Source organism: Scedosporium apiospermum (assembly GCF_000732125.1).
Source record: "Scedosporium apiospermum strain IHEM 14462 chromosome Unknown SEQ_SAPIO_0110, whole genome shotgun sequence".
NCBI lineage: Eukaryota > Fungi > Ascomycota > Sordariomycetes > Microascales > Microascaceae > Scedosporium > Scedosporium apiospermum.
Window position 1 is genome coordinate 2,214,590 of NW_015971811.1, and position 12,453 is coordinate 2,227,042.

General features: G+C 52.1%; 3 protein-coding genes across 3 annotated transcripts; 1 reads left to right on the forward strand and 2 right to left on the reverse strand.

Annotated features, from left to right (window-relative positions):
* Positions 1–142: 142 nt before the first annotated feature.
* Positions 143–2,539, reverse strand: SAPIO_CDS7538 (Oligopeptidase family protein; the record flags this gene model as incomplete). The annotated part of the gene is made up of 5 exons (XM_016789382.1): positions 143–550; positions 625–788; positions 864–954; positions 1,069–1,914; positions 2,048–2,539. 5 exons carry the CDS (start codon positions 2,537–2,539, stop codon positions 143–145), a joined length of 2,001 nt encoding a protein of 666 aa, XP_016641209.1.
* An 871-nt stretch (positions 2,540–3,410) lies between these two features.
* SAPIO_CDS7539 (uncharacterized protein) lies at positions 3,411–5,470 on the reverse strand (the record flags this gene model as incomplete). Its single annotated transcript, XM_016789383.1, has 4 exons — positions 3,411–4,488; positions 4,613–4,755; positions 5,160–5,295; positions 5,370–5,470. 4 exons carry the CDS (start codon positions 5,468–5,470, stop codon positions 3,411–3,413), a joined length of 1,458 nt encoding a protein of 485 aa, XP_016641210.1.
* A 716-nt stretch (positions 5,471–6,186) lies between these two features.
* SAPIO_CDS7540 (Uncharacterized protein) lies at positions 6,187–7,945 on the forward strand (the record flags this gene model as incomplete). Its single annotated transcript, XM_016789384.1, has 3 exons — positions 6,187–6,274; positions 6,335–7,640; positions 7,732–7,945. The coding sequence occupies 3 exons, from the start codon at positions 6,187–6,189 to the stop codon at positions 7,943–7,945; spliced, it is 1,608 nt and encodes a 535-aa protein (XP_016641211.1).
* Between the last annotated feature and the right edge of the window lie 4,508 nt (positions 7,946–12,453).

Sequence of the window (12,453 nt, forward strand, 5' to 3'; positions counted from 1 at the left end):
TCTGGCTTGGAAGCACCCAGTTTGTTCAATACCATTTGCATAGCCAGCATAATCATACAGAATAGGAAATCCAAGGCTAAAAGTTCCTCATACATACATTTCCAAGAGTAGTCTGCAGAAGAAAATAAATAGCTTTTGCCTCTTAATAGTCCGGCGTAGGACCTTTCCCAACATAAGTTTCAATCCAAGCAAACACCTCCCGATGCCACACACGCGAGTTCTCATGCTTGAGCACCCAGTGACCCTCGTCCTCGAACGTCAAAAACTTGCTCGCCACGCCATGAGACTTGAGGACTCGGTAGGCGGCGAGCCCTTCGATCAGAGGACACCGCCAGTCACGCTGGCCATGGATGAAGAGCGTCGGGGGTGCGTCCTTCCACCTCGCGAGGCGGTCGGGCCGGGCCGGGTTCCACTTGTCGAGCTGTTCGGCGGTGGCAGGGTCCCATGCGAGAGGGGGATTGCCGAATTGGGCGGGTGGGAGGCCGAAGTCGGAGGTTAGGGCGAGGGCGTTGAGGTGGAGGATGCCGTCGTGCCAGATGGCGCAGCGGAACTGTTAGGTTTGTTAGTAGAAGTCATGTTTTTGGAAAACACAGGTTGGCCCAGTGGGAAGGGGAGATAGTTTACCTTTTTGGCGAGGTCGGTTCCGAAGATCCAGCTCACCATGTAGCCTCCGAAGCTGGCGCCGGCGAGGGCGGCGCGGGTGATGTCGATGTAGGGGAGTTGCTCGACATACTGGACGAGGTTGACGAGATCCTTGTAGGCAGCTCCACCCCATTCTCCGTTGATTCCTGACATGTACGAGCGAGGTTAGAGAGATTGAGAGATCGAAGATAGGACGGTAAAGGGGGCAAGGAGGAGCGTACGGGCAGTAAAGTCAAGTCCGTAGCCTACGCTGCCGGCAATGTTGGGGCAGACTATGATATAGCCTTGATCGGCCCAAAGTGCTATGTTCCACTATGGGCAAGGATTAGCAATGTTGTACGTTTCAATCGGACGCGGGATACAACGGACTCTTGTACTCCAGGCATCATTCCATGCAGATACAGGTCCGCCATGGGGCATTAATACCCAAGGATACTTCTTAGTAGGGTCGAAATTGCTCGGACGAAGTATAAAAGCATGGATACAGCTGTCATCAGCCCCCTCGTACCAAATCTCCGATACCATGGCATGCGTCAGCCCGAAGCGGGCGCCGTGCCTCGTCAAGGACGAGACGACCACAGGCTCGGTCTCCCCCTTGGTATCAATAATCTGCCAGAGACTACTGTCTAGGAAACTAGCGCTCGAGACTAGGAGTTTCCCCCATTGACCCTCGACGAGGGGATAGTACGCCCCGGCCGAGCCATTGTTGAAAATAGTCTCGGGTACTGCATCTTGCGAAAGTGAGAGGGTCTGGATAGTCGTGCGCCCACATGCCAGGGTGGAGAGAAGAAGACTGTCGCGCTCGCTGCCGAACTCGAAACTAGAAGGGGGAAGAGTGGGCTCCTTTTTGACGATGAATTTGAAAACGTCGATGACGGCCAGGGCGTCGATGTGGCCCAGCAATATACGTGCGTCAATGCTGTTCTCGTAGGACTCATAGACGAATGCGGCGAGGGACTCGTCGGGCGAGAATCTCACGTTGGAGCATCGTCCTGCGCGGAGGGGATGTTCCATCTGGAGCCTCTGAGGTGGCGAGGTCGTCTTAGCGGCGAAGGAGGTGAGGGGCGCGAAGTAGACGTGAGTAGAGTCCCATTGTCGAACGTCGGTGTCCGGGCCGAGGGACGAGGCGTTGAATAGGATGCCCTTGGTGCTCAGGTCATAGTGGTTTTTGACGTCGTCTACGTCGTAGACCCCTACGATCTCGAGAGTTGTGTTTTGGAGAAGGTCGTTGAGTTCGCCTTGTAGGGTCCAGCGGTCGTTTTGTCTGGTGAGCTGAGAGTACCAAAGGGTATACTTTTGTTCCTTCGTGATAGAATCCCACTTTGCGAGAAGAAAAGAGAAAAGATCAGGTCAGCATATGCGACAGAAAGGATTTACATCTATGAGGTGGCAAACACGTTCTTACCACCCAGACTCGGGGCTTATCAAATATCCGAGCCGATCCCTTCTTTTCCTGCGTCGTCTCATTATATAGCTTCCCATCCGGACCCACAAGCCCGGCAACAGCGAACGCCAACGTCTCGTCGTCCAGAGGCTTAAGCTTCAATCCGCTGACGGGCGCATCGAACTCGAAAACCACATGTCTACTCTCGTCCCGTCTCTCCACATCGACAACCACTAGCTCCGTATGGCCCTTATCCTTTTTCTGCAGATACGCCACTTCGGTATCCCTGCCGGGGACCCAGAGAGCCTCGGTGATGTTCTCGTCGCTCGAGAGCACCTCGGAGCGTCCGGTCTTGATCTCTAGCGTCTTGAGCTCCTTGGTCAGTTTCCCTTCGGTGAAGTTGTAAGTGGAGACTGTGTAGAGCGCGAGGGTCCCGTTCCGGCTTGGCACGGCTGGGCTTCGACGCGGGGCGCCGAGCATTGCCTCCGGTGTGAACTTTTCGGAGATGCGCATCTTTTACCTCTCCTAAGGAATGTGTTGAATATGATATGTCTAAAGTGTGAGACCGAGAAGGAGTCCGGTCAACGCGCTGATCCGAGGCTGATGAGAAAGTGAGTACGTTGGAGAGGAGGGGGCTGAGTTCTGATTTGTACTCCTCTAGGGATCAATTGATCAATAAATGGAACGACCTGCGCCACCCCAGTTGGGAATTCAGTGCATTTGCAATGGGCAGACAGAAGAGCCGTGGATTAATGCTCGTTATAAATGAGGCAGGTCAGTTTGATGAATTCAAAAGTGCTGTGTTCGTATTTCCACGTAAACGGAAGGACGCAATTGCTGACGCAAGCTCGTTGAAGCAGGCGCTGAAAAAAAACGATTCGACTGCCTAAACACAGCGTGCGAAAGTGTCGAAAGTGTAAGCTACGGGCTACAACCATAATCACTCCGCTGCTAACACTGCAATTCGTTATTACGACCGTGTGCTGCCGAGGTAGACTGCTGGCAATTGCAGTTCTTGATGGAATCCATCTACGTACGCCTCGTCGAAGTTACCACCGCCCGACGATCAAACGCGCATGTTGCTTGTCGTTCAGATGGATTCGGGGAGGTACTGCGCAGTTATCCGGCGAACGAGAGGCAGGTTGTACTTCGTCCGTGGATTTGCAGTGATTTGGAGATCTTGCCGGCAGGGCATGAAGAAGTACTGTGAGCGCATGTCTGGATCGTCACAATTGATGGCATCAGATCAGAGGAATTCTTCTCCGTCGATATTCCGTTAAATATGGGATGGGATTAATCAATGACGCCCGCGTTCTATAATGGTATCTACTCGCTATCGCCTCTTGAGCCGTAGACTGTACGTCCACATGTGTGCCAACTGCAGCTATAGGATACCGCTTTCTCGTAGGGCTCTCTCGAACTGTTTGGCCATGTCCTCTTCAGGATCTGGAAGTTTTATATCACCAGTATCGATGTAGTTCTTCCAATACTTCAGACCCTCTATGCCCTCTTCTCGGCAGAGCGCCCCCTTCTCCTCCGCCATTTCGAGCTCCTCCTCAGCCACCCCAAGGCTCCAACCGAAGCGCTGGGCCGCATCCTGCGCCGTAACACCGACGCCGAACTGATGCCAATCCCACGACACCTCCTTCTCCGGAGGAAACTCGTGCAAGTCTTGCACCCACTCTAATATGGCCGCGATAGTAGTCTCGTCAGTACGATCGTGGCTCTGGACCACCATGACGCCGCTCTTGAATGTCCTCAGCCTCACCGGCAGCTTGAGCGTCTCCCACATTCTCGCCGCCTTTTCAAAGTCGCGGGGACTAACCAGCTCGACGCCCCCTCGCGCCCTATTGAATGTGGCCCAGAGATCGACAAGGCTGATGATTCCTCCCGCTTTCTTCAGCACGCCGCGGGAATCATCCGTCAAGAACTCGGCGAGGTTGCGGGCGAGTTCGGAGAGATATAAGGATTCGGAACTGCTTCCGCCGACGATGTCCTTGGTTGTCACAAGGCCTAGCTGATTTACGAGAGCACTGGCTTCGAGAGCGGCGCCGCCGCCCGTGCCGTTAACCTGCCTCGCGAATTGCTCCGCCAGCGCCACGACCTCCTTGGCGGATGCCATCAGGGACTCGAGGTCCTCAAACGCATCGCCAATCACAAGCTCGTTATTCTTTCGCATATCCAGTCCCCTTTGTTCGAGTGCCGCGATGCCCGCCGCTTTGGTCACGGGCCTTCCATCAGCTCCCGGTCCAGGTCTAGCTGTCAAAGTGGTCTCGTCTCCGCCTCGAGTGCCCTTCGGAATCGGGGGCGCTCCATGCAAGAGCCATTTTCTTTGGGTCATGGCTCCTTTTAATCGCTCGTAGAATATCTTCTCACCGCCGCCGCGGAAGGACACTTTGATGCGATTCAACGTGTCGGACTTCGAAGGCCCATTAACTAGCACCGGTCCCGGTGACTCCGTCCTCGCTACAACGGAAGGTATCGACGCTGCAGCATTTTGAGAAATGAGCGGCGCACCACACATCTCACACGAAAGAAGTGACGGGTGGTTCAGAAATGTGCAACGGGGGCACTCAAACGACGCACCAGTGTCGGCAGCTGGACCTCTTGCGCCGGCATTCGAGGAACGGTGATTGAGCACAGGAGCCGTTGGTTTTGGACTTGAAGGTATCGGCCGGGGAGACAGGGTCGGGGTCGCTGCGTTCAAAGCTGACAGTGTCGAACTCCGACTATTCGCATTCGAGATGGCAGCTTTTAGCACGTGTGTAAGAGTCGGCTTAATGCCACATGCAAGACATGGAGGCAATGGCGTGTGTGCAGTCGCGGTGGTAGGATCAAAGTTGGAAGGAACCGGGTTAGAGAAGCTGCAAATGACGCACACCCAAGTCGCAGCTGTAACGGGTGGCAACTCTGGCTGTTGGGATCGTGGACTGTTTACGCGGCTGCCAAGCGACGAACTTGGGGTTGACGTTTTTATTCGTTTTGGCGGCTTCGGCACCAGGGTCACCTTCGCCGAAGATTTAAGAAAGCCGGCCTACCGAAGAAAATATTGTTAGCGGCATGGTCTTTTATTGGTTTCCCTCGTCCTCTATCCCTCTCCGCTTTGGCGAGGCAAAAATGTGTAGGGTCTTACGTAGAACTCATAGCGCTCAACCTCTTTCAGTTCCAAGGCAACCGAGTATTTCCGTGGCTGATCCCTATCTACGTAGCATATTCGATGAGACGTTAGATAGACCTGGCCATTCTGATGATTGGGAAGTTTGTATTTCCTAGGACGCGTGACGACATGTTAGCCCTTGCCCCGGCACGAGAGAGCGAGGCGACTGTTCGTGGAATAACATACCCCTCATAGAGGCCAACATTGTCCTGGACAAAGAGGAGCACTTCATCGGGGAGATACGAAGGGCGAAGTGCGGTGGTGAGGTCTATACTTTTAAGAAACATCCGTCATGTCTGATGTGGCGCCTTTAGAACTCGAGTCTGTCGGCGCGAGGTCTCGTGAAGAAAGCCTAGAATGTGAACGAGGTGGTGGTTAGGTTGGTTCATGCCCATTGGAGTGCCCTGTTCGTCTCAAACCCCACAGAGGTAGATTGACGTCGGCCAAGTTCAACTTCTAATTACAAGATGGAGGGGAAGAATATCAGGCCACCTGATTGCACCTGGCAGGTTTCTCGACTATGAACTTTGTACTTGTTACGAAGTACATCCGGTTGCACCAGCTATTTCTTCCTCTCATTCATTTTCCCCGATTAATACATCTCGATAAAATTGCCGCTTTGGGTAAAGTGCAGCTGCTTACGCCAACTGGCAAAAGGCCTGCCGGACCGCTAACAAGAAAACCACGAATGATTTGCACAAATTTCCCCTTTCTCTCCCCGTTGCAGATTGCAGGATTATGTCAGCGGCTCATCATCGGCACTTATTGCCGCTGCCCTTCTTCACCCTCCACACCCGAAGTCTCCCAACCCTCTCCAAAATCTTCCCAACACGAACACTTCTTCCTGGACCAGATTTACATCCATCAAGACTCCTCAACCAAAGTCTACTAGGATACCTCTTTTGATTATATCGCAGTGGTCCTAGCAAGTGAACCTCGATTTATTGTCATGCTAATCCTCCCACCTTAGTTCCATCCAGCAAACTTGAAAGACACCGCCACCATGATGCCAAGTTGGCAGGCTGCCACCCCCCAAACAGCAGGCCACCCTTCGACAACTACTACGACGATGAGCTACGCCTACCCAAATAGTATGTTTGCCAACCCGGAGCGAGCATATTCTGGACTTGATCAACTAACTTTCTCCTCAGAGCCTGCGTTCATCCCCGTGCAGGTCCAGCATGGCTTTGGTCAGCAAGCTTCGCAGCCTGTGGCACACTACGGCTACATCCCCCCACCACCCTCACAAATAGCACAACATTCGCAGCCAGCACCGGCCCAGGCTCCTTCAAGCGCGCAGAACCCCCCGCAACAGCAGAAGATTGATTGGCCGGACTCGGTCCGCTCATACGTCCAGAGAACCTTTTTTGAACGAAATCATGATTCTACCATTGCGAAACCTGAGCTCGAAGCCAAGCTCAAGGAAGTCATCACTCATGCCAAAGACAACGGCCAGCTCTACACCTTAAACTGGGATAACATGCCCCTCCCCCAAGCCTTAATAAGAGACCAGCGCGAGGTGGAGCTAAGGCGGCAGACGAGTATTGTATCCCCATCCACCAATGCTGCATCTCCCCCCTCGATATCTGTTTTGCCCGACACAACTTCGAAGAAACGCAAGTCATCGGACGCGCTTGTTGACACCCGTTCCTCACCACCCCCGCCCTGGCGATCTACTAACCAGTCCCGAAATGCCTTGGAGGACCGCGTATCTTTTCGGGCTCCAGAGAAGCGCCCCAGCCTGGATGAGCCCCTTTCCAAATCTAGTAAGTTTCAGAAGCAACAAGAGAAGCGCCTCCGTCGCTTCGAAGGCGGCTACAAATCGACCTATCGAAGCCCAAGCCCGCCTCCTTCGGATGGTCCTGTTGTTGGAACCTGTCAGGACCTGGAGAAGCGGTATCTCCGTCTAACGGCTCCGCCCGTGGCGTCCAAAGTTCGACCAGAGTACATCCTTCGACAAACTTTGGATCTTCTCAAGAAGAAGTGGAGGAAGGAAAGCAACTACTCGTATATTTGCGATCAGTTCAAGTCGATGCGCCAGGACCTGACAGTTCAACGGATCAAGAATGAGTTCACTGTTTCGGTTTATGAGATCCACGCCCGGATAGCCTTGGAAAAGGGGGACCTCGGTGAGTATAATCAGTGCCAGACACAGCTGAGATGGCTGTATCAGCTTGGCCTGAAGGGAAACCCCATCGAGTTCAAGGCGTATCGTATCTTGTATTTTATCCACACCGCGAATCGCACTGGCCTCATTGAGGCCATCGCAGATCTAACCCCAGCAGAGAAAAAGGAGCCGCCCATCAAGCATGCTCTTGAAGTCCGTTCCGCCCTTGTACTTGGAAATTATCACAGATTTTTCCAGCTGTACCTGGACACTCCAAACATGGGAGCATACCTTATGGATATGTTCGTCGTGCGCGAGCGTCTTAGCGCTCTGTGCAATATTTGCAAATCGTACGTTGTTCCACTCTCGTCCCTATTTACACCTAGTTTCATTTTTGCCCTCTTTCTCAGCAACATGAGCTAACCCAAACCTTGTCCCCAGATATAAACCTGATGTGAAGTTAAGATTTATCACCGAGGAGTTGGGTTTTGAGTCCGACGCAGACGCCGCCCAGTTTATTGTTGACCACAATGGCCAACATCTACTGGAGGAGCGAGGTGAATCGATCGTGTTCCTTTCCGGAAAGGCCGGAGGGCTCTTCGAAGGCCCGAAGGCTGCCGCTTTCCAAAGAGTAGATATCAAGGGCCAAATCTGAGGGCCCATATCATGCTACGCCATCCATGCCATAACTTCTAACCACTGCAACCCTCTACGCGTCTCCTACCATCACGACCCTCCTGATATCCCTTTCTACATAGACCTGCAACGCCTGCGCAAGACATTGCGCGGAGGCGTCCTGTCTTCTAGATCCGGGATACAGGCGATTTCCCTCCCTTCATCTCAACACCTAACGAACCGCGATGGTTTATGATCGATCGACGTCCTCTTCTAAGACCGTCAAGCACAAAATGCCACGGCTAAAAGGCGTTCTTTTTTTCTTTCTCATTTTCGGTTGCCGTCCTTCCGTCCTCGTAGCATCCTGTTTCTTTTCGGAAGTGAATTAAGCGACCCTGTTTTGGGGGCATTTTATCACTAGTGTCGCCTGCCCTCATTGCACTTTCTCAGCCATTCTCGAGCTCATCCAACCTCAGTTTTGTTAGACGAGTATCGCATCAACATTGGCCACTCGAATGCCCTTCGTTCGCGTTTCTGGGACAACAGGCGGCATTAGGTCAGGGCGACAACTTGTTCTACTTTCTTCGTCTCTTTATTCTTTTCGTTTTCTCGTTCTCATTGATCTCTTTCTGACCGTTTCGGTTACCGGTTTTTCGTCGGATGACGGCTCATCCGTACAGCTAGCATTGGGACTGGACGCAACATTAATCATTGTGATTCGGGTCTGAGCTCTAAACTGAAATCTCTTCAGTGCAAAGCTCGGCTAGGTTTTATGGGTTTGGCGTTTGTTTTTATGGAGAGTCTTTCACGGCGCGGTGGGTACCGGCTCAGGTCACGGCTTCTTGGAGCAGGACAAAAGTTTGTCCTTTAAATGTTTCTAGTTCGGCTTCAGATACTTCAATAACATGCATATGTTCTCAACCTTTCCGTAAAGTTTCCATCTGCGCGTGTTCACCATGTTTTACAAACTCAAGCTTCATTCTACGAGTGTGTGCCTGCACTTGGGTCACATTGTGATAGCGGCTTGGAGTGTGCGCAAGTTCGAAATTGAGAATACGATGATGAGTGTTCACGAGCAAGATCGATGGTTTACCCAAACGAATTCTACCATGCATCCCACACTTCTTGGCACATGAGTTTGTTGATCATTGATGTGGAGGTATGGCGGAAAGGCGCGTAAAAGCTGGCTGGGAAAGGAAAAGAGGGACTTGACTGGCACCCACACTCTCACTTGTATTCATCCCCTTTCGTAGATATCCAGTCAAGATGGAAGAGGGTGGTTAGGGCTGGCAGGTGGCATCTTATGCAATGAGAAGTTTCAGGTTGCCTGGACGTTGGGGCGGGACGGACTCCTTCCGATGTGAGCAGGGGAGGGGGCAACTTGGGAATTTGGAATTCCAAAAAAAGAAATGGCATTACCGAGCGTTGCATTGTTCGGGTTCTCTCGAGTCCGTATGCTTTCAAGAATCAGCTATCTTTATCGATTTGCTGCGATTGAAGTTCAACGGAGGACCCGAGGTGTGCGTATGCATCAGAGTGGCAGATAGACATATATGCCTGCCCATATGTTCCAACGAAGTAAACTTTGACATTGATCAATTTCAATTTTTCATGTAATATTCGCCTGCAGAATAAGATTGGAAGGAACGGTGCGTCTGTCGGGGGCCTCCTATGCGCGATCCTCTCAGGGCGCAACTGTGCAGGCAGAGATGTCTAATTCGGGAACCCAGGACGTGTTCGATAAGATATGTAGGCAATGGGCTTCTCTACCCTGTTGGAAGGTTCTCTTCAGCGTGAACAACGATGACGTCGCCAGTCCATGGATGAAACCAACATTGTCCTTCCATGGGAGAACCAGCACAGGCTGGTGGCAGACAGGCAGACAGGCAGACCAGGGTCCAAACATTACGAAGGCAAGTCTAAAGGTGGGGATTCTAGAACACGGGTTCGCAGGGATTCCGAAACTCGGGTCGCGGTATTCAAATTAGCACTCGAACCGGATAACAGGGACGGGTCTGTCAAGGATGCCCTGAATGGCAGGCGAATAAGTTGATGGGTCCAATCTTAGACCTCGGACTTTCATGGTGGAGGCGCGAGATTCCCTGAATCGGAAGGACAAGACCGAAAAGGACTGCCCTGGTCTGACAAGATATGCGGGCGAGGAAAACCGAAGGAGGGTAGAATCAAACTGCAGCCTTAAAGGGGCAGCTTGAAAGCTCTACTTCGTAGCTGTGGATGACATTCGATGCCCTACTTTGCACTTTGTAGTCAGTGGCCACGAAGAGTAGCCTGTGACGGTTGGTTGGCCCAGCCTGGCTTCATCTAGAAGCGAAAACTCGGGCTGGGTTGATTCAGTAGTGCGGGCGGCAACGAAGGCGGGTAGTGGCAACCGTCCAACGCCAATTAGACAAACTACACCGTTGGACTGGCTGCTACTTCACCATGCTTCCCAGTCTTCGTCCCAAGTTTTCACTATGAAACACACCCCCTCCTTGCTTCTTTGGCATTCCTGGTCTCGGTGTTTCTGACCAGCAGGAATGTCAATGACTTTATCCAGGGAACTTGGACACAAAAGGAGATCACATCACCAAATAGAGCATTTAGTGGAGGCTTCCTCGGCGGTTCTAGTCATCGGCGTGAGGCTAGGGAGCCGAAGAAGCAACGATCTCGCACGAGACCTGATTGAATGAGAGAGAAAAAAAAACAAAATCTTCTCGCTGACGTAGCCAGACATCCATCCATTCCCGAACCAGGTCGACAGGTCGCCTAGAACATTCCCCGTCCCGGAAGCGGAAGCGGATACCACGACGAATTTTCGCTGAGCCATGGCAAGTTTGATATTCACGGGAACCGAATGTATGCCCGAGGCGGAAGTAGGCCCTTCACATTCGCTGGGTCACTCTTTATTCTGCTTGTACCTCATACTCTCTACCTTTGTGAAGTAATGATCACGGGGCACGGCGGTTCCCCGAGAGCGATAGAACCCTGTTGATTTGCCGGTAGTTTGGGCGCATCTCTGATATTTCATAGTGGGTTCGATATCTTTGGCACTCTGGGGATGGGATCGTCCAAGGTGCCCGAACTCTGCTTCCCCGCGTTTTCTTTTCTTACCGCGCACAGCCGACAACTTCTGTCAAAGTGTTGTGAAGGTGTGGTAAACAGCGTCGACCTAGAAAGGAGTTGTAGGTGTGGGATGAGAGATGGCGAATGATGAAATTGTCGTCAAGCCAAGCACTCCGCAGGCCTTTTCCGGCACAACTAACAAATGAGTGTGGTAGCACTACTAACAGGTACTGCAGCGTCTGAAGCATGCATCGCAGAATGGGGGCTGTTTCCTATTCCTAATGTGGGCGTTTCATGTCGATCCTTGGACAGGCATGGAAAGGAACATTGGAGCCTTCTTCAACCTACAAAGCACAGATGAAGTAACACAGCAACGCAAGGTACCCACCTCGCTCGACGCGCCTGTCTTTGGTGTTCGATTCTTTTTTCTCTGCGAATGAAATTTGGCATTACGAAGTACGAAGTAAAGTCAAAATAGCCGGTGTCCCAAGCCAGAGTGCTCATGTTCAGATTTGATGGAATTGGAGGCTCTTTCGGACGGAATGCCCACACCCGGATGTATGATGATACACCTCTTCAGGTCAAGCGGGCCTTTGGTGAATGGCCCCAGATCTTTGCCTTCGCCTTCGCGCCGGTCCATTTCATTGCTAGTAATGACTTGGAGCTGCACGGCATTTCTGAAGATCCATTCTCCGAAAATGGTTATATAGAGTACGGGAAGAGAAATGCCCGGCAAACGAAAGAAACCGGAACAAGCAGCTTTCGTTCTCTTCTCTTGACTAGTTTTGGGGGCGTGAACTCGCAAGATGGTCCGTTTTCGAGACCTACTAAATATCTGATGTTGTGTTAGGCGGCCGGCTCCTTGTCTTGGATTCCGGAAACATAAACCATGGAGCTTGAATGAAACGAGTAGAACATGCAGAGTCAGCCATGTCTCGTGGACACATCTTGGATGAGAACGATGAGCGATCCCCGATTTGCTTCAACGAAGAAGAACTTTGCTCCAACTAATTAAAGGCATGGGAGCTAGAGAAGCAGGCGACAAGTCGCAAACTGTGTTTTATTCAAGCGTCTGCTCATCTTCGGGCTTTAACGGATCGGCGAAAACCTGACCTGAAGCATCAACGGGGATGGACCGGGGTGGTCGATCTGGAAGGGCTGGAGTCTTCGATGTGGCGTCCTGACGGATTTAAGTTGTACGGACTAGCCGGCCTGGTCGTGTTCAAGCATTGGAGACCAGCCCCATTGTCAGGCAACGACCGCACGAGTTCCGATTCAAGGGACCGCCCATCGAGGGCCGCCATTGGGCTAGGGAATTGCTAAGATGATTCAATGTGACTAGCTCAGAGCTAACACCCGCGAGGCACTGCACGCTATTCTGGACGGATCGAAGTCAATGTCTCTCGGTGGTAGGGTTTCCAGGTTCGATAGTGTGTGGTGGAGTCTACGAAGTCCTTGGATGACTTGGACTTTGTATCCAAGGTT